The sequence below is a fragment of the Oncorhynchus gorbuscha genome, linkage group LG08, assembly GCF_021184085.1.
Source record: "Oncorhynchus gorbuscha isolate QuinsamMale2020 ecotype Even-year linkage group LG08, OgorEven_v1.0, whole genome shotgun sequence".
Classification (NCBI taxonomy): domain Eukaryota; kingdom Metazoa; phylum Chordata; class Actinopteri; order Salmoniformes; family Salmonidae; genus Oncorhynchus; species Oncorhynchus gorbuscha.
In genome coordinates, this window is record NC_060180.1 from 58,634,162 (window position 1) to 58,656,760 (window position 22,599).

General features: G+C 40.4%; 2 protein-coding genes across 5 annotated transcripts in view; one reads left to right on the top strand and one right to left on the bottom strand.

The window, feature by feature from the left end:
* LOC124041907 (la-related protein 4B-like) overlaps positions 1–14,500 on the bottom strand; it is a 43,098-nt gene extending 28,598 nt beyond the window's left edge. Inside the window, exons 1-2 of one of the 3 annotated variants that reach the window (XM_046360060.1) lie at positions 14,183–14,500; positions 9,557–9,690 (exon numbers count right to left, since the gene is read on the bottom strand). In XM_046360060.1, the coding sequence (XP_046216016.1) occupies positions 9,557–9,637 (81 nt within the window). In that variant the 5' untranslated portion in view covers positions 9,638–9,690; positions 14,183–14,500. Of the gene's footprint in view, positions 1–9,556; positions 9,691–13,960 lie in introns of all 3 variants that reach the window. The other 2 variants (XM_046360059.1, XM_046360061.1) reach the window with 2 other exon arrangements.
* Positions 882–22,599, top strand: part of LOC124041908 (GTP-binding protein 4-like) — a 34,027-nt gene continuing 12,309 nt past the window's right edge. Inside the window, exon 1 of one of the 2 annotated variants that reach the window (XM_046360062.1) lies at positions 882–1,018. In XM_046360062.1, the coding sequence (XP_046216018.1) occupies positions 982–1,018 (37 nt within the window). In that variant the 5' untranslated portion in view covers positions 882–981. The remainder of the gene's footprint in view (positions 1,019–22,599) is intronic. The other variant, XM_046360064.1, reaches the window with a different exon arrangement.

Consider the following 22,599-nt stretch of genomic DNA (forward strand, 5'->3'; position numbering starts at 1 on the left):
TACAGACAGAGGCAGCTTGAGGAATGGATAATCCACATTGTGTACGCTAGGCTACTCCTTTTGCAATCCACACCCAATAGGCCTTTAGGTGTGACTTAGATTAGCCTATGTTAAAGTAACACCAATATCCATAATCTAGTTACAAGGTTAAAGTAATAGTTGGAGCCAAACCCCTTAATGGAAAACCTTAGTAATGATTCTCAGCTGTGGGCAATTCATGGGGCTGTGAGTATTCAAGAGGGAGACGTTTACTTTGTGTGTTTCTTCAATTTGATACAATAATGGAACAAGCCCCTTTCTTTGAATTGAGCACTTCTGTCTGTTTGCAAGGGTCATATTTCACAAATGCTGCATTATAAGTTCAGTGGACTCTGTCCAGTCAAGCATACACAACACACACACACACACCAAGAGCAAGTTGAAATCTGACATCAAAACCAAACAAGTGCCACTGAGACCAAGAAAGGAGGAACAACAAACCCATAATCCAGTCAGGCAATTCTATAATTCCCCACTCACATCTGACCTGGCTGCTATAGAAACTGGGCAGACGTCACTGACTACTGTGTCAATGCTTCTGAGCATTTCAGGTCCGCTTGACCTTTCCCAATAAAAAGCCTCAGTGCCTCCCTCCCTCTGTCACAGAGGGGAGAGATTCACTTTTCCCCAGTAGCCTGATGGGAAATGTTATTTTGGGGAGGATGTGAATCATAATTAACTAACTATAGACAGGGAGGGGGGAGGAGTTTATCACTGTCATAGTGGACAGAGCACACAGCATGGTTTTATTGCTCTAGTTAGGCAAACGGCCAGGGAAGCTTTTGTTCGTTGACTGGGATAGGTCAAAGTCCCTTATATACTAAACACAGTTTGGACTGATCCACCCGTGTATAGATGGGAGGCCTCGGTCACGTTGAGCTCCAGACCCAGAAAAGATAAGACAGTGGACTGGAAGTGTTGAGCTGAGCACCCACAATTCAAATGATCCAGGGGGAAAAAAACATCAATGTCTATACAGGTTAGAACACTTTTACAATGCAAAACGATACTGGTAGCTTCCTGCTTTAATAGTAGGCCACCTTCACTTGCTAGCTGACAGCTGAATACACTACCCTAATACTTTATTCTGTGATAATATGCAAAACATGCTGATTTCAAAGCGGATTGTCACAAAAAAAAATATTTAAAAAATTAATTGACTTAGTCTTCCTTTGCCTCCGCTCTGGTTTCCACTAGACTCCATAGCCACATTCCGCCTCGCAATTGGTGTCATACATTTCTACACGCACTTTTATAAAAGAGATTGCTTCTTCTATGCAAATGTTGTTAAATCAGTATAATAAAGCTATGTTCTCTTAGAAGTTGCCAATAAAATAAGTCCTAAATGGGATTGTTTGTCATCTGGAGACCTATGAAATCAGGTAAAATAAGCTTGACTCAATGCATGCACACACTCCTATTGAATGATATGTACTCACCTGTATTGTGAATAGACCTAGGCTGCATCTTGATTTACCCAGTTTATCAATAGATACTATTAAAATACACGTTTACCATTGGTAAAACAACCTAACTACAAAACAAATTCTAATCGATTGTATAATGGATTAAATTAATGCATACATGGCTGTCTAAAAATGGACATAAAAATGCTCAAAATGTAATTACTTGGACTCAAGACGCCCAACGATTGAACAGAGCAGTAACTGAGTTCATCTGTCTGGATCAAGTGCCATTCTGTGACTTCGGATGATAAGCCTTTTTTGTGATGGTATCAAGATCCCCGGGACCACCCATACGTAGAAAGTATGCACACATGACTGTAAGTCGCTTTGGATAAAAGCGTCTGCTAAATGGCATATATTATTATTATTATTATTATAAGTATTGTGATACAAAACCAGTTATCAGTATCAAAGTAAAAATTCTGGTATCGTGACAACACTAAATGTAAGAAAAAGAGCATTATGTGACTTAGATTATTTCGCAAGCTATAGCACCTACATTTTTAAATAAAATAGGATTTTATAGGACGAGAGATTAGTCTAATTTACGTTCTTTTTTCGCACTAGGAAATCTGTTATCGTAGTATGATTATTGAATACCAATACTGATTGAGGCCAAAAAAAAGAAAGAGGCCGATTTTAGTCTATTTTTTATTTGTAATAATGACAATTACAACAATACTGAATGAATGAACTCATTTTAACTTAATACATAAATACAAATCAATTTAGCCTCAAATAAATGAAACATTTTCAATTTGGTTTAAATAATGCAAAAACAAAGTGTTGGAGAAGAAATTAAAAGTGCAATATGTGCCATGTAAATAAGCTAATGTTTAAGTTCCTTGTTCAGAACATATGAAAGCTGGGTCTTCAATATTCCTAGGTAAGAGGTTTTAGGCTGTGGCTAATATAGTATTTATAGGACTATTTCCCTCCATACCATTTGTATTCCATATACCTTTGACTATTGGGATGTTCTTATATGCACTTTAGTATTGCCAGTGTAACAGTATAGCTTCAGTCCCTCTCCTCACTCCCTACCTGGGATCGAACCAGGAACACATCAACAGCCACCCTCTGAGCACCGTTACCCATCGCTTCACAAAAACAGCAGCCCTTGCAGAGCAAGGGGAACAACTACTCCAAGTCTCAGAGCGAGTGACGTTTGAAATGCTATTAGCGCACACCCCGCTAACTACCTAGCCATTTCACACCGGTTACACCAGCCTAATCTCGGGACTTTATTTATTTAATTTTACCTTTATTTAACCAGGCATGTCAGTTAAGAACATATTCTTATTTTCAATGACGGCCTGGGAACAGTGGGTTAACTGCCTGTTCAGAGGCAGAACGACAGATTTGTACCTTGTCAGCTCGGGGGTTTGAACTCGCAACCTTCCGGTTACTAGTCCAACGCTCTAACCACTAGGCTACCCTGCCGCCCCAAAATTAGTTCTCAACGAGTCAGGCGGCCCAAACTGTTGCATATACCCTGACTTGATAGGCTTGAAGTCATAAACTGCCTCACACAGGAAGCGGAGCAGGTCCTAATCCAGGCACTTTGTCATCTCCCGTCTGGATTACTGCAACTCGCTGTTGGCTGGGCTCCCTGCCTGTGCCATTAAACCCCTACAACTCATCCAGAACGCCGCAGCCCGTCTAGTGTTCAACCTTCCCAAGTTCTCTCACGTCACCCCGCTCCTCCGCTCTCTCCACTGGCTTCCAGTTGAAGCTCGCATCCGCTACAAGACCATGGTGCTTGCCTACGGAGCTGTGAGGGGAACGGCACCTCAGTACCTCCAGGCTCTGATCAGGCCCTACACCCAAATAAGGGCACTGCGTTCATCCACCTCTGGCCTGCTCGCCTCCCTACCACTGAGGAAGTACAGTTCCCGCTCAGCTCAGTCAAAACTGTTCGCTGCTCTGGCTCCCCAATGGTGGAACAAACTCCCTCATGACGCCAGGACAGCAGAGTCAATCACCACCTTCCGGACACCTGAAACCCCACCTCTTTAAGGAATACCTAGGATAGGATAAAGTAATCCTTCTCACCCCCCCCCCCCTTAAAATATTTAGATGCACTATTGTAAAGTGGTTGTTCCACTGGATGTCATAAGGTGAATGCACCAATTTGTAAGTCGCTCTGGATAAGAGCGTCTGCTAAATGACTTAAATGTAAATGTAAATGTAAATAAACAGCTCAATGCTTGAAGCACAGCGAAAAGCTGCTGGCAAACATTTGAATGCTTACGAGCTTGCTGCTGCATACCACCGCTCAGTCAGAATGCTCTATCAAATCATAAATTAATCGTAACACACAGAAATACGAGCCTTGGGTCATTAATATTGTCAAATCCGGAAACTATCATCTCGAAAACAAGACGTTTATTCTTTCAGTGAAATACAGAACCGTTCCGTAATTCTCTCTAACGGATGACATCCATAAGTCCAAATATTCCTGTTACATTGCACAACCTTCAATGTTATGTCATAATTACGTACAATTCTGGCAAATTAGTTCTCAACGAGTCAGGCGGCCCAAACTGTTGCATATACCCTGACTCTGTGTGCAATGAACAAGAGAAGTGACAATTTCCCTAGTTTAATATTGCCTGCTAACCTGGATTTCTGTTAACTAAATATTCTAGTTTTTTTTATATACTTCCGTGTATTGATTTTAAGAAAGGCATGGATGTTTATGGTAAGGTACATTCGTGCAACGATTGTGTGTTTTTCGCAAATGTGCTTTTGTTAAATCATCCCCCGTTTGGCGAAGTTTGCTGTCTTTGTTAGGAAGAAATGGTCTTCACACAATTCACAACGAGCCAGGTAGCCCAAACTGCTGCATATACCCTGACTCTGTTGCACAGAACGCAAGAGAAGGGACACAATTTCCCTCGTTAAAAGAAATTCATGTTAGCAGGCAATATTAACTAAATATGCAGGTTTAAAAATATATACTTGTGTATTGATTTTAAGAAAGGCGTTGATGTTTATGGTTAGGTACACATTGGTGCAACGACAGTGCTTTTTTTCACGAATGCGCTTGTTTAAGTCACCCGTTTGGCTAAGTCGGCTGTGATTCAACGATAAATTAACAGGCACCGCATCGATTATATGCAATGCAGGACAAGCTAAATAAACTAGTAATATCATCAACCATGTGTAGTTATAACTAGTGATTATGTTACTATTATTTTTTATAAAGGTATGTTTAATGCTAGCTAGCACCTTACCTTGGCTCCTTGCTGCACTCACATAACAGGTAGTCAAGCCTGCCACGCAGTCTCCTCATGGAGTACAATGTAATCGGCCATGATCAGTGTCCAAAAATGGCAATTACCGATTGTTAAGAAAACTTGAAATTGGCTCTAATTAAATCGGCCATTCCGATTCATTGGTCAACCTCTAATCGTAACAACCCTAAAAGGCACACACCAGTAGCATTAGACTCATTAATGTAACAGCTTTCATGTTTGGATAAGATACACAGCATATGGGACAGTAGCGCTGTCCCTAGAAGCACAGAATGAGATGTTTAACGTCACACGCTACATGTTAACAAGCACGTTGTAATAAAGGTTATTTAATAAGGTGAGTTGTGGGAGGCATAAATAATTTCCTAAACAGCAAAAGACCCTGATTGAGATATGTGAATACCTTATACTCAAGACTCCATTGGGGACTTTTACTTGCCACCAAAATTGTTTCACATCTTTCGCCATGTGTTAAATGATACTGGAAAAGGGCAGCAGTCTTTCCATTTAATAATTTTGAGTCTTTGGTGGAAAAAGCTTTCCTTTGGCCCTCCATTTAGGCTACTAAGCATTCTTTCCAACTTAAGAGATTGAAGACAAGGGGGAATCACAATGAATGTATCGCCTACCTACATCCACTTGCTTCTTGATTAAGTGGCCATTGTGCCCTTGGGCTGAATATAATTATAATTCCCTCCAAAGCACCTCACTCCACATGGCTCACTCAGATCTCAATTCTTATTAGCCAATGCCCGTCACATGACCGGGTCCTTCTCAAAGGCATCACAGCGCCGAAGTAGGCAACAAGTGAAGACAGACAACGGCACGCGGCCTTCATATTGAATATGCTAGAACTGTCCATATTTACTTTTGTCAGCAAACAAGAGGAGTAACAGCAAAAACCAATCTACTATCAAAGTACACAAGTTGACCTATTCTATTGGTGAGTTTGTCCTTCTGTGCGAGAAATAAATATTCCAAACATACTATACTCAGGGAGTTGTGGATGTGATCGATCCAATTATTCCACCACTGTACATAAAAATAACATTTAAAAGCAATGAGGCTGATGCAACAGATCAGAACGTTTAGTTGACAATGTTGATAAACTATTAGGCTATTTCTTCACATTATAGCCGCAGCAATGCGCACACGGCAGTAGGCTATAAGCACAAGCGTTTCAAAATGCAATTAGCAGGAACACAGTTCTCAAAAGCGCACCAAAATGCATGCTGACAGATGACAACATCAACGAAAGAAAGTTGAGAACATGAGAGAAATACTGGTTTCAATGGCATAAAAGAGGAAGTGTTTATACAAAAGACTTTAACATTCCTATGATCGGAACATGGTAAGAGATGCTTCATAAAAAGGACAACAAAAGAAATCCAGGTTTTAAACAATTACATTTATGGTCAAATCGTTTCAAATTGTTGACTGCCACTGCTCAGATCACAAGGTGGGTGATGTTGCAGTGTGTAACAGGCACTGGCATTGATCTGAACGAACAGTGCCTCAAGTATGGTCGACACAATCAAGCCTTTAGATATTAATAAATATCCTACATTAAATTTGTCATATGACTGGTGTTTTAGCATGCACACATTTAAGTTTGGCTACATTTTCAGGCACCTCCCTCATGGCAGCATTGGTCAGGACATGACAGCCTGTGTGTATTGGCTACAGCCCATCACCTACACTTAGGCTACAAGTAGGCTAATTATTTATGTACATTTTCACACTTGTTTTTCTTAATAAAATGGCTACTGTTTCAGTTTTCAAATCAATTTAATTGGCTAATGGCCTTGGTGCCCTGGCAGATTGGGCACCTCTTGAAGGCCACAAGGCCTTGCCCCTAAAACTAAACCATTTCAGGCCTGGATGGTTGGCTTAGTGTCTTTTTAGCTGTGCTCCGCATACGCACAAATGGAACGCGAAGTCAAAGCAAATTAAGTGTCTTCAAGACAAAATGTAACTTTGTCAGCCACAATGCCCATTCCCCAAATAGTTTTACAGTATTTAAATGTTGTATCTGTTTAAAGATAGAGCTTTGATGTCAGTTTGAGTACTCAATTTATTGAGAGCTACAGTTGACGTCGGAAGTTTACATACACCTTAGCCAATTACATTTAAACTCAGTTTTTCACAATTCCTGACATTTAATCCTAGTAAAAATTCCCAGTAAAAATTCCCTTAGGTCAGTTGGGATCACCACTTTATTTTAAGAATCTGACATTTCACAATAATAGTATAGATAAGGATTGATTTCAGCTTTTATTTCTTTCATCACATTCCCAGTGGGTCAGAAGTTTACAATACACTCGTGGTCCTTCTGTAGCTCAGTTGGTAGAGCATGGCACTTGCAACGCCAGGGTAGTGGGTTTGATCCCCGGGACAACCCATACGTAGAATGTATGCACACATGACTGTAAGTCGCTTTGGATAAAAGCGTCTGCTAAATGGCATATATTATTATATTATATTATTATATTATTATTCATATATTACACTCAATTAGTATTTGGTAGCATTGCCTTTAAATTGTTTAACATGGGTCAAACATTTTGGGTAGCCTTCCACAAGCTTCCCACAATAAGTTGGGTGAATTTTGGCCAATTCCTCATGACAGAGCTGGTGTAACAGAGTCAGGTTTCTAGGCCTCCTTGCTCACACACGCTTTTTCAGATCTGCCCACAAATATCCTATAGGATTGAGGTCAGGGCTTTGTGATGGCCACTCCAATACATTGACTTTCTTGTCCTTAAGCCATTTTAAGCCACAACTTTGGAATTATGCTTGGGCTCATTACCCATTTGCGACCAAGCTTTAACTTCCTGATTGTGGGGGCGCTTTGCTGCAGGAGGGACAACATGATGTTGCCACCCCCGTGGTTCACGGTTGGGATGGTGTTCGTTGGCGTGCAAGACTCCCCCAATTTCCCTCCAAACATAACAATGGTCCTTATGCCCAAACAGTTCTATTTTTGTTTCATCAGAACAGAGGACATTTCTCCAAAAAGTACAATCTTTGTCCCCAGATGCAGTAGCAAACCGTAGGCTGGCTTTTTTATGGTGGTTTTGGAGCAGTGGCTTCCTTCTTGCTGAGCGGCCTTTCAGGTTATGTCGATATAGGACATGTTTTCCCGTGGATATAGATAATTTTGTACCCGTTTTCTCCAGCATCTTCACATGGTCCTTTGCTGCTGTTCTGAGATTGGTTTGCACTTTTCACACCAAAGTACATTCATCTCTAGGAGACAGAACGCACTCCTTCCTGAGCGGTATGACAGCTGCGTGGTCCCATAGTTGTTTATACTTGCATACTATTATTTATACAGATGCACGTGGTACCTTCAGGCATTTGGAAACTACTTCCAAGGATGAACCAGACATGTGGAGGGTTTACAAAAACAAATCTGAAGTCTTGGCTGATTTCTTTTCATTTTCCCATGATGTCAAGTAAAGAGGCACCGAGTTTGAAGGTAGGCCTTGAAATACATCCACAGCTACACCTCCAATTGACTCAAATGATGCCAATTAGCCTAACAGAAGCCTCTAAAGCCATGACATAATTTTCTGGAATTTTCCAAGCTGTTTAAAGGCACAGTTATCTTAGTGTATGTAAACTTCTGACCCACTGGAATTGTGATAGTGAATTAAGTGAAATAAGTTAAATCGGTCTGTAAACAATTGTTGAAAAGTTACTTGTGTCTTGGACAAAGTAGATGTCCTAACAGACTTGCCAAAACTATAATTTGTTAACAAGAAATTTGTGGAGTGGTTGAAAAACCGAGTTTTAATGACTCCAACCTTAGTGTATGTAAACTTCCGATTTCAACTGCACATGGCCATTTCACTCCTCAAACTATGCTATCACCTGCCAGACAGCTCAAAAATCTGGTACTGGAATGAAACGTGCTTTTGTAATCTGTCATTATGCAACAAATAACAATTCTAAATGTAGTCGTGTGTTAAACTGTTTTTATGGCCACAATTAAAAAATACCTACTATTTTTATTCCTCAATCTCAACTCGTAATTAAAGCGCTCCTCCCATTCGCCATTCGAGTGCATAGGCTAGTCAACAGTAGGGAAGCTATCAGCATGTCACCATCACTTTGCAATGTGAGCTTGAGGCAGTATAATTGTTTGAAACCTGAATGTTTTACTTGACCTCAAATAATGAGGCATGTCTTACCTTGCTTCAAAATGTCCTAGCCGAATTCCGGCCATAGAAATATGGTGGTAATTATTTTAAAGACTTCCACGTGGCATTAACCAAAATGTATCTTTTGTTCTATTGGTTTTCAGATCAAACATCTTTGTCCAGAAGCCAAAGGCACAATCCTAGTCATATTAAAAACGCATCTTAGTTATTGCTATTAGATTCCCCTCCTAAGTTTCTAACACATGGAACCGCTCACATTATGTGTGCTGTTTAGAAGTGTGTTTCCTGCGAACTAGATCTTGGCAAATGTTTGAAAATTATATGTCAACAAAAACTTGATTGTTGACACGCAAAACATTTTGGGACGATATCAACAATGGACTAATGAAACAAATACCAAAATATCGTTTTGGGTGGAGTTTTCCTTTAATGAAAAATGTCAGTTTCTTGTACGCTTGCATAGGATTTTCTGTTGGTTACATCATTTTACTGTTTGGAAAAAATGTAATCGACAAACGGTCATTAATGAGGGTTGGATAGTCGGTAGCTAAATTTACGAAAATGTGCATTTCTCGTTCAGGTGATAGAGGTAGTTTTTCTCCAGGCACAAGTATTGGGTACCTACCAGATGAGAGCTCTCTTTTGGTTCTTGTACTTGCTGCACCTGTGGTTCAGCTACAACTTTTGTATCCTGGTCAGAAGTCATGAGCCGTCTACTTCTTGGCTCCTCAGGGAGAAGGCTCTTTGTCACCAAGTAATCTGTGGATAGAGAAACAAATACGCTTACCAAAGTTCTATTCATTAGTGCACACCATTGCAAAAACGAAACCAAGTGTTCATTGGACAAATTCAGATAGCTGCCTCCCTGTTTCGTCCCATTTCATTTATTGTGAATTACACACAGAAAATACCCTACAACAACTAATGCTGTAGCTCTCCATGGAAGTCCAAATAAATATTCCCTTAAGTTTAAAATGTATTGATTACTAACAGAGATCATCAACTAGATTCCACAAAGGAAGGCTTTTCTCTTGAGCGGATGGTCAGGGGACCGGAAACATAATTACAAATGATGAATTAGTAGACTGCAAATTGACCATAAGAAGTCCAAACAGATCATATTTTTAAAAGATAACATTTCAAACCTTGTTTAGATTTGTATATGATCACATGCCTCTCTCAATGATGAATGGGAATACATTACCAAAAATAAAATCCCTTGAAGCTGATTTCCTGGTGCGTTTTTAGTCTACCGTACCAGTGAAAAGTTTGAAAACACTTACTCATTCATGAGTTTTGCTTTATTTTTACTATTTTCTACATTGTAGAATAATAATAATTTTTAAAACTATGAAATAACACATGGAATCATGTTGTATCACAAAAAAACGTTTTACTTGCTTAACAAAGTAGCCACCCTTTAAATAGCTAAATAAAGGTTCGATTTTTTTAAAAATGTGCCTTGACAGCTTTGCACACTCCAACAATAAATTAAACAACTTATTTTACTCAGAAAACTTAGGGGGCCAAATAAAAGAAAGCAGCAATATAGAAGAACCATGCTGGACATCACGATGAGTGTCAACAAAACTTAAACAACGCAAGTTCAAATCCCCGAGCTGACAAGGAACAAATCTGTTGTTCTGCCCCTGAACAGGCAGTTAACCCACTGTTCCTAGGCCATCATCTTGGCCAGGTCGCAGTTGCAAATGAGAACTTGTTCTCAACGAGCCTACCTGGTTAAATAAAGGTGAAATAAAAAATTAAAAAATTAAAATAATTTGTTCTTAACTGACTTGCCTAGTTAAATAAAGGTAAAATAAAAAATAAACAAAAGAAAAATAGCATAAACACCATTGGAAATGTCTTTCCATCCAATAGATCCCATTTAAAGAAATGATAATTGCCCAACAATCAAATGCCTGTCTAACATGAGCTCTCATTGTGTTTGCAAACAAGACAGAAAAAGAATGGCATATATGTAAAGCATACATACCACCTTTGATCTACATGCTCAATCCCACAGACAGTGCAAACTCTGCTAAACAGGCCAGTGTAATTGACTACACAGATCAGTATTGCACGACATACCAAAATGTACATACTTTTTCCATACTAGAACATAAAGAAACACTTCTGTACTAGAATTTGTTACTTTTGGTAATTCTGTCAAATGTCTCACGTTCTACTAATTTTTGGTTGATGACATGAACACATGTGAGCAGTATAATATGATTGTGTATACCCATATGTAATGTCAAATGCACACAACTTGACAGCAATATATTTAGACTTTGCATGTCTGGGTTTGTTAGCAGTAGCCACTAGCCAGCCAGCCAGTCTAAAATATTTGCAGCAAGCACAAAATCAATTGTATTTCTAAGGTGTGTAGACAACTGCAACAAGCTTCAGAAATGAGCTTCAAAGCATTGTCGTTTCGGAAGCAAACTATTTACTTATTACATTAAAATGATTTAGCTATAATGAGTAATGAATGTAATTTCACACAATATTATGGCCAAAGATCAGTAAATTAACCCTGATGTATCAAATTACATTTTAAAACAACTTAAATGTAATTGGAAAATGATCTACTCTGTCTCCGATATGGTTTTGCAAAGAAAATTTAAGGTATTCTGTAATTTAATATGGCATTTTATTTTGGCAATAAATTGAATAAAATATATTTCAGTTATCAACAATTTTCCTGATGCAAAACCATATCACTGTATATATACTTTTCTATTGTGTTATTGACTGTACGTTTGTTTATTCCACGTGTAACTGTAGTTTGTGCCGCAGTGCTTTGCTTTATCTTGGCCATGTCGCAGTTGTAAATGAGAACTTGTTCTAAACTGGCTGACCTGGTTAAATAAAGGTAAAATATATATTTTTAAATATTGTTCAACGTTTAAAAGACAAAGCCCAGTGGTTATTCTGTGACTAGCTAATACGCTTTATGTTTTTATTGCCATGGTATTGATTCACTATCGTTTTGGTATCGAGTATCGGTTCTGTATCAAGTATTATGATACTAAACCTGGTATCAGTGTCGATGTCCAAAATCTGGTATCGTGACAAAACAGATGCTTTTCCACCAAGCAAGCCACAACAACGAAAACTACAGTTATGAGTGGAATTGAGAGATCCTTGCCAACGGTTGCAAGATTCCCACACTATTATTTAACAACTCTCATACTTAATACTGCGTCATCATGGACATATTTGGCATATATGGGCCTAACTGGTTATCGTTTTAATGTTGACCATGTATATATTTTAGTCGGTTCATGCTCATTCTGTGAAACAGAAGCTAGATACTATCTGGAAGGTGGCCAAATCGCTAAAAGTGTTTATAGAAAGTGCCAACTTTGCTCTACCAACTCCCCTGTGGATTAGACAAGCCAACAGATTAAATTCATATAAACCTGTTGCTTTTCTGCTGACTAATGTGTATCTGTGTTTTAAGATTGTGCTGTTGTACAGTACGCAAGCAAGCATAGTTCTGGTCTCTACAAAAATTGCCATTTTAGCACAAATATTTTCACTACATAATGGTGGTGGTGACTGCAATACATTAAGCTTAAGATCACTTTATTGGTCAATTGCACACAAGGTCAACCGAAATGTTACTTTGGCTTTTAACCCAACCACTCCGAAAGATACACTTGTGGAGGGGGAGGTTAAGTACCTTAATCAAGAGCACAACAGGCAGTGGCATCTAGGATTTGATACCAGCAACCTTCTGGTTGCCAGCTCACTTCCCACCAGATCTTTCATAATAGGATGCAGTTTTCTAACTGGAAACTCACCAGGTGCTGGCTCGCCTCTCTATGGGCTAGGATACCTGCCGCCCCCAAAGTGATAGATGGCATGATGTGTTTGGTAGAGCCTACCAGTGGTTGTCAAATGTTCACAAGTTCCTATTGAACATTCCCCATAGTGTAAACAGACAATTTCACAATTCCATCTTTGATTGGTACTACCAAACTTGTTTGCACTTAGTTTTGATATTCTCAGTACATTTTCAAGAAAACTCATAGGGAGACTACAGTCTAGCAAGGAGGATTTCTATTGTGTGTGTGTACAGGACGATCGTTAACCTAGCTACCTGACTAGTTGGGGCAATGTTTAAAAACTTGCCAATTAGACAGTGGATCATGGGGCGCGTTCAAACGCAGCAACCAACGCTATGTCGAAGAAACATGCATCTGACATGTAGAATGAGGAAACAATTCAGCTCTTTTCGTGGCATTCATATCTGCAACGTCCGACTACTGAACATGGCCGAGGTAACTTGGATAGCAGTCTGCTCTCTTGCCAACTTCCCATGGAATTGTGAAAAGAACAAACATATTTGTTTAAAGAACAGATCTGGGACCAGGTTAGAATCGTGGTGGCATGTGACTACCACATAGCAAATAACAATAAAGCAAAGCAGAGTCAAGCCAGTTAATCTACAAAGTTGACAAATTGCTAGAAGAAACAGATGCCATCACCAACAATCAGTGAAAGATGGCGACCTCCGGCGTGATTCAGGTCCTCCAACCCCCTCGCATCGTTGATGGAGACTTGTCCAACCGCAAAACGGATAGTCTTCAACTCTTCATTTGCACAGCCATGCATGACACTTTTCTAAGCTCGCCAGTTTAGCAATACATTATTTTAATTTGTAACAATCATTATAATACATATTTGGCCAACTCAACCACTTCATGTTAGTTTAGGTAGCAACCAGATACGACGTGGGAAGACGTAGCTTGCTACGTTGGCTAAGTTAGATAGTTACTGTTAGCTATGCAATGCTAAAAACAACGCACATCAAGCAACTCGTTACTGTAGATGGCTAGTACAGTAGCTAGCCAGACACCTCAGTTCACTGGAATTTGGCTAGTTACCGTTAGCTACGAGGCCATCGTCTTTGCCAAATATTATAGGTGTAGCTAGTTTACGTTACCAACATCGAGTCGGCGAGCGAGCTGGCTAGCAGAGATAGCAAACTCGTTAGTTAGCAATGGGCGATACTCACCTTTCAGCTCTCACTGCACGGCGATGCAGACTGGTGGTAAGCAAGGCCTTGAATTGGCTTCCAGGCTGAATACTCACAGTATTAAAGCGAGCTAGTTACGAGTTAGCTATGATTAACTAATTAGCCGGTGTCTTCGAATGAGCAATAAAAAACTGTTGATGGCTAAAAATAAATACCCGCCCTTTTAAATCTTAGAAAACTAAATATCGTAGTTAACCTTACCTTTCCCAACTAGCAATGCAAGCTAGCAAATCAATAGAAATTTAACTATTAACTTTGCACTTCAATTTGTTTTGTTCAGTCGGACTAAAATAATATTATTTTTCGAAATCTATCGAATGGCGGTTCTTCGAGTGGGAAAGTGGATAAGGAACATCAACCCTGAACTCTTAAAATACTGGATTTAACTTGAAGCGTTCGCTTGCTAGCTGCACCAACGATATACCAGTGGGGAATGGAGAAAATGCAGTTTCCCTTCCCTTTGGGAGTAGTTCAGACACCACGGAACGCAAAGCCAAAGCTGTCACAAAAGCAAGGAACTCCCGCCTCCTACCACAATGAACATGCTCCTCGGTTGGTCGAAATTCAGTGGCTCACGGATCCACTCGTGATCAACGGTGTGGATCACAGGCAACATGGGCGTGGATTGGTTGAATTTAAAGGGTTGTACCGTATTATAAAGAAATCAGAAGTGTTGTTTAAAATCTAGCCTAATTTATCACCGACAATTCCAACAATGCTAGGTATACATGACACTAGGAGATCAACACCCCAAATCAAAGTTGAAAGACATTCAACTTTAGAAATATTAATCCAACTGATATACTGCCTCCTCAATTAAATAAATATAACCAAAGTAGCTGGCCTAGATAGAATGGAACCCACATTTATAAAGTGGTCTGCTAATGTTATAATGTATTCTCTAGCAGATCGATTCAACATGTCTTTAACGACTGGTGAAATACCTTTTGTTTGGAAATGTGCCTGACTGACTGAAATTCCTTAGATCGAAATAACTACAGACCAATAACAGCAATCTGTTCAAAAGTAAAACATATTTGAGAAATTAATACATTCCCAAATGTATCAGTACCTAGATACATTTTGTTGAATTTCACCCTTTCAATCATGCTTTAGACCCAAGCATTCTGCCACTCCAGCATTAGTGAAACGTACTGATGATAAACATTCTTAATTGGACCAAGGCGAACTACTTGTGTCATCTTGATTTCTACAATTGTAAAGTGACGTTGGATCCTTGAAATGCGCTAAGTCCCTATCTATTATTATTATTATTTTTCAAAATCATTTGATTTAGTTGATAATTCTATCTTACGAGGAAAACTTCAATGCTTTGGTTTCACGAAAAGATCACTAAACTGGTTCCATTCATATCTTAGCAATAGAAAACAATGGGTTGGCATCCCGAGTGGCTCAGCGGTCTAACATGTTGACCACACTGCTCATTGCAAAATAAATGTACACATACATTCAATCATTGCAACCACACTGCTCGCACGGTCAACAAGCTTCTGCAAGGGTCTGAACTTTGTTCTATTTGTGAAGCTGGACACGCTGCAAGTCCCACCTCTCCCATCTCCTTATTGGTTTTCAGGAGGTCCACAATCCAGTCCAATTGGTAGTGGTAATGCACCTTAAAATTGGTTGCCAGCCAACATAAAAAGTCCAAATCAGAAGAAGAATCCGGAAGGAGAATAGATTACTAGAAACAAACTCAGTTTACCCTTTTATCTGTGGATTAATTATCAGAGTAGAGGACCTTGTTGCATTTTAGGTCAAATAACAACCCACTGTTTATATCACAGGACAAGTCAGCTAGCAACAGCAACAATGAATCCACAGACAAAAGGCTAAACCGAGTTTGTTTCTAGTAATCTCTCCTCCTTCAGGCTTCTTCCTCTTCTTCGGACTTTGTATGGCAGTTGGCAACCAACTTCAAGGTGCATTATCAGTACCTACTGGACTGGAGTGTGGACCTCAGTTTATCTTTCAATCTATGCTCCTAAAAACCAATAAGGAGATGGGAGAGGCGGGCTTGCAGTGCATCCAGTGTCACAGATAGAACCTGAGTTCTATTTTAGTGCCTGGCTACGCAGACGCTCGTTGACGAGCACAGGCAGTGTGGGTGCAATGAATGAATAACATGCATGTGTAAATTTATTTTGCAACGCAGAGTGGTCAACATGTAAGGCACTGCATCACAGTGTTTGAGGCATCACTACAGACCGGGTTCGATCCCAGGCTGTGTCACAACCAGCCGTGACCAGGAGTCCCATAGGCAGTGGTGGAAAAACTACCCAATTGTCATACTTGAGTAAAAGTAAAGATACCTTTATAGAAAATCACTCAGGTAAAAGGGAAAGTCACCCAGTAAAATACTACTTGGGTAAAAGTCTAGAAGTATTTGGTTTTAAATATACTTATGTATAAAAAGTAAATGTAAATGCTAAAATATACCTAAGTATCAAAAGTAAAAGTACAAGTATAAATCATTTCACATTCCTTATATTAAGCAAACCAGATGGCATGATTTTCTTGTTTTTTATTTTATGAATAGCCAGGGCCACACTCCAACCCTCAGACATCATTTATAAACTAAGCATTTGTGTTAAGTGAGTCCGCCAGATCAGAGGCAGTAAGGATGACCAGGGATATTTTCTTGATAAATGTGTGAATTGGACCATTTTCCTGTCCTGCTAATAAGCATTCTAAATGTAACGAGTACTTTTGGGTTGTCAGCAAAAATGTATTGAGTAAAAGGTGCATTGATTTCTTTAGTAATGTTGTGAAGTAAAAGTAAAAGTAGTCAAAAATAGGAATAGTGAAGTAAAGTACAGATACCCCAAAAAATGACTTAAGTAGTATTTGAAAGTATTTTTACTTAAGTACTTCACACCGCTGCCCATGGGACAGTGCACAATTTGCCCAGCATCGTCCGGGTGGCTTTACATGAGTCATCGCGCTCTAGCGACCCCTTTGTGGCGGGACAGGCGCCTGCAGGCTGACTTCGTCGTCAGTTGAACAGTGTTTTCTCCAGACACATTGTTGCAGCTGGCTTCTGGGTTAAGCAGGCGGGTGTTAAGAAGTGCGGTTTGGCGGGTCATGTTTCGGAGGTGTTATGACATTGGCCTCTTTGGGTATAGCAATCCCCATCCCCCTCTCCCTGCCTCCCCCTTTCCTCCTTCAACTAGGTTGCTGTGGTCAGAGAGACGTCATAAATTCCTGAGGATCTCCTCATGGACACACAGTATAGAGAGAGTACATTTTCATAGAGGACAAAGGAAATCCTTCCACCTCACAGAACTTGAGGTACGAACAAATTTCACGTTCCAGAGAAAGTATAAAAGATCGGTGAAGATTCCAGCTACGAACTGGTCCGTTTGTGTCACGACTCCGACCGAAGGACACTCCCCTTCCCGTTCGGGTGGCGCTCGGTGCTCGTCGTCGCCGGCCCACTAGCTGCAACTGATTATCTCCTCCCCCTCCTTATGTGTTTATTGAATGCACCTGTTTTGAGTTAGGTAGTTAGTAGTAGGCTTTATTAGTCAGCCTGGTTCCTTGTGCAGGATTAATTATTGTGACCGTCTGTTTGGTGTACACGTCTATGGGTTTTGTGTTTTCCCATTTTGTGGGTTTTCCCTGGACAGTTTAAGTCCCCCTGTTTGGGGCATTTGTTTGTTCTTTACGCCCTGTGTTTTCGTGATGGTTGGCTTATGTTCACCGTTTCTCTGTACATTAAAATAGCACTCACCTGAACTCTCTGCTTCCTGCGCCTGACTCCTCACCCACTACACTCAGATCGTTACAGTTTGTCACAACTTGGGGAAGCTCATGGGAGACGGTGTGGCCACATTACCATAACGCCGTTTAAATAATAGCCTCAGATATGAGGTTTACATCTTTACATCTTACCCCTGAGCCCAGTTAGGGTCAGACATCCTGGGACAGCCCTTTTTGGCCCTTCCGAATAAAACCCCCACTTGGGTATCAAAAGTAAAAGTACAAGTATAAATCATTTCACATTCCTTATATTAAGCAAACCAGATGGCATGATTTTCTTGTTTTTTAATTTATGAATAGCCAGGGCCACACTCCAACCCTCAGACATCATTTATAAACTAAGCATTTGTGTTAAGTGAGTCCGCCAGATCAGAGGCAGTAAGGATGACCAGGGATATTTTCTTGATAAATGTGTGAATTGGACCATTTTCCTGTCCTGCTAATAAGCATTCTAAATGTAACGAGTACTTTTGGGTTGTCAGCAAAAATGTATTGAGTAAAAGGTGCATTGATTTCTTTAGTAATGTTGTGAAGTAAAAGTAAAAGTAGTCAAAAATAGGAATAGTGAAGTAAAGTACAGATACCCCAAAAAATGACTTAAGTAGTACTTGAAAGTATTTTTACTTAAGTACTTCACACCGCTGCCCATGGGACAGTGCACAATTTGCCCAGCATCGTCCGGGTGGCTTTACATGAGTCATCGCGCTCTAGCGACCCCTTTGTGGCGGGACAGGCGCCTGCAGGCTGACTTCGTCGTCAGTTGAACAGTGTTTTCTCCAGACACATTGTTGCAGCTGGCTTCTGGGTTAAGCAGGCGGGTGTTAAGAAGTGCGGTTTGGCGGGTCATGTTTCGGAGGTGTTATGACATTGGCCTCTTTGGGTATAGCAATCCCCATCCCCCTCTCCCTGCCTCCCCCTTTCCTCCTTCAACTAGGTTGCTGTGGTCAGAGAGATGTCATAAATTCCAGAGGATCTCCTCATGGACACACAGTATAGAGAGAGTACATTTTCATAGAGGACAAAGGAAATCCTTCCACCTCACAGAACTTGAGGTACGAACAAATTTCACGTTCCAGAGAAAGTATAAAAGATCGGTGAAGATTCCAGCTACGAACTGGTCCGTTTGTGTCACGACTCCGACCGAAGGACACTCCCCTTCCCGTTCGGGTGGCGCTCGGTGCTCGTCGTCGACGGCCCACTAGCTGCAACTGATTATCTCCTCCCCCTCCTTATGTGTTTATTGAATGCACCTGTTTTGAGTTAGGTAGTTAGTAGTAGGCTTTATTAGTCAGCCTGGTTCCTTGTGCAGGATTAATTATTGTGACCGTCTGTTTGGTGTACACGTCTATGGGTTTTGTGTTTTCCCATTTTGTGGGTTTTCCCTGGACAGTTTAAGTCCCCCTGTTTGGGGCATTTGTTTGTTCTTTACGCCCTGTGTTTTCGTGATGGTTGGCTTATGTTCATCGTTTCTCTGTACATTAAAATAGCACTCACCTGAACTCTCTGCTTCCTGCGCCTGACTCCTCACCCACTACACTCAGATCGTTACAGTTTGTCACAACTTGGGGAAGCTCATGGGAGACGGTGTGGCCACATTACCATAACGCCGTTTAAATAATAGCCTCAGATATGAGGTTTACATCTTTACATCTTACCCCTGAGCCCAGTTAGGGTCAGACATCCTGGGACAGCCCTTTTTGGCCCTTCCGAATAAAACCCCCACTTGGGTTTTCGATCAGCAGACCGAGCTTACCTCTATTACGAGATGGCTAAAGGTTGCAGATCATGTTTTTCTCCATTAGGAGGCCAAAGGTTGTAGACCATTGCTGAATCTTTTAACCATACCACATGGTTAAACTCTTAGACTATCGATACCGACAGAATAAGAACAAGTCTTTGATATGAATTACTAGTCTGCAGCTAGGAATTCGGTATCATTGAACGCGAAGAACGACAACGGCCGAAACGTCCATTCTATAACGAAACAAATGAATGTCACTCTCAACTATCCACTATAACTACGACAGAGAGAGAGAGGGAGAAAGACGAACAATTCTACAAAAGAAATGAACTTTTCACCAGTGATCAAGATGACACACTGAGTGTAAATATATATATCGATTGCAAGTGTTCCCGAATGAGTGAGCATTCATGTGCAAAGGACTAGCATTTCAATTGTTATAATTATTATCACTCTGTAGTGACTTCTTAGTCGACCCCCACTTCCCCTTTTGTTTAACAAGCCGCCATTACGGTTTAGCCCACTAGGACACATTCTCCTATCATTACATGTAACCACATTTACCTTGTTTATTTGTTTGTTTATGCATTTATGTGAATTACTTAGTTGGTAATAAATAAACGATTTAAGACAATTGATGTATGGATGACTCATAGGAAGACTGGGTTCGTGCAGATAACCAACAATTTACGAGACTAACGTGAGTTAAAGTAAATAATTCATTAATTCGAAGACTAATTGATCAGATAAAATATCTGAAAAGTTATTTTAGGAAATGTAAGATTAATATTTTTCCTTGGTGCCCCGACTTCCTAGTAATTACGGTTACATGATTAATCAGTCTAATCGCGTAATAACTAATTACAGAGAATCTTTGATAAAAAACTATCAGTCTTCAGTTAATGATTATAAAGACACGACAGAGGATACATGACTCAACCTTCACCTCATAATTGGATATGACAAAAAAGGGGGTAAAATACAAAAAAAAAGATAGCAAGATAGTGTTTTCATGGGACACAAATCCAAACTTATTGCTCTCAGTAGAGGTGTACCTCAAAGCTCAGTATTGGCCCCTCGTCTTTTCTATATATTAATTTATCTAATTTGTCAGAACATTATCATTTATATGCTGATGATACAGTGCTCTATACATCAGGTTCAAATATTTTGCAAATACAGTACAAGCAACTCTCAAGATGATTTAAAAACCTTACAAAAATGGTTTCTAGCAAATAATTTGGAAAGCATTTTGACAACTGGCAAGTGTCTTCACTGACACTTTCAATCTCTCCCTGTCTGAGTCTATAATACCAACATGTTTCAAGCAGACCACCATGGTCCATGTGCCCAAGAACACTAAGGTAACCTACCAAAATGACTACCAACCCATAGCACTCATGTCTGTAGCCATGAAATGCTTTGAAAGGCTGGTTATGGCTCAACACCATTATCACAGAAACCCTAGACCCACTCCAATTTGCATACCGCACCAAACAGATCCACAGATGATGCAATCTCTATTGCACTCCACACTGCCCTTTCACACCTGGACAAAAGGAACACCTATGTGAGAATGATATTCATTGATTACAGCTCAGCGTTCAACACCAGAGTGCCTTCAAAGCTCATCACTAAGCTAAGGACCCTGGGACTGAACCCCCCCCCACTATGCAACTGGATCCTGGAAATTCATGACGGCAGCCCCCAGTAGGTAAGGGTAGATAACAACACATCTGCCATGTTGATCCTCAACACGGGGGCCCCTCAGGGGTGTGTGCTCAGTGTCCTCTTGTACTCCCTGTTCAGTCATGACTGCACGGCCAGGCACGAATCCAAAACCATCATTAAGTTTGCTGATGACACAACAGTGGTAGGCCTGATCACCGACAACGATGAGACAGAGACCTGACCGTGTGGTGCAAGGATCACAACCTCACCCTCAACGTGATCAAGACAAATGAGATGATTGTGGACTACAGGAAAAGGAGGACAAGGCATGCCCCCATTCTCATCGACGGGGCTGTAGTGGATCAGATTGAGAGCTTCAAGTTCCTTGGCGTCCACATCACCAACAAACTAACATGGTGCAAGCACACCAAGAGAGTCGTGAAGAGGGCACGACAAAACCTATTCCCCCTTAGGAGGCAAAAAATATTTGGCATGTTGTTAGTGGAATTCTAAATTCCTCTGTATTATTTCCCAATCAGAATGAATTACTCTGTCAATACATTCTATGGGATTGTAAAACCCATATTTTTATAAGAATGGACAGAACCCCAGTCTTAAAAGTCAGGTAACAGCGTTTAATTCAAGAGAGTACTGACTCCAAATACAAAGAACATTACATTTTAAAGAGAGAACATAAAATGACATCATCAGTTTCTCACACTCTCTCCGATCCACACAATAGTGCAGTGTCTTCAGGTCTGGAAATTGTCTTCTACTCCCCTCATAAAACAAACATTCCAATCTGTCTAAAAATACATGTTCTCCTCCACTAATGGAACATCAAAGAACATTCTTATCTGTCTGAAAAGATATGCCATCTCTCTCCCTTAAACCCGCAAGGTACAGACAATTAATTCGTTTTACCTACATTTTCAGTCCTAGTTTAACCAAGAACCCATACATTTCATACCATAACATAATAGTATTAAAATAAATGGTTCTAATCTAAATGTATACATAATTAATAATTTCAACTATAATTTCCTCCAACACATGGGTCCTCAGATCCTCAAAAGGTTTTACAGCTGCACCGTCAAGAGCATGCTGACAGGTTTCATCACTGCCTGGTATGGCAACTGCTCAGCCTCCGACTGCAAGGCACTACAGAGGGTGGTGCGAACAGCCTAGTACATCACCAGGGCCAAGCTTCCTGCCATCCAGGACCTCTATACCAGGCAGTATCAGAGGAAGGCCCTAAAAATTGTCAAAGACACCTGGCACCCTAGTCATAGACTGTTCTCTGCTACCTCACGGCAAGCGGTACGGGAGTGCCAAGTACGGGAACGCCAGGTCGAGGTCCAAAAGGCTTCTAAACAGCTTCTACCCGCAAGCCATAAGACTCCTGAACAGTTAATCAAGTGGCTAC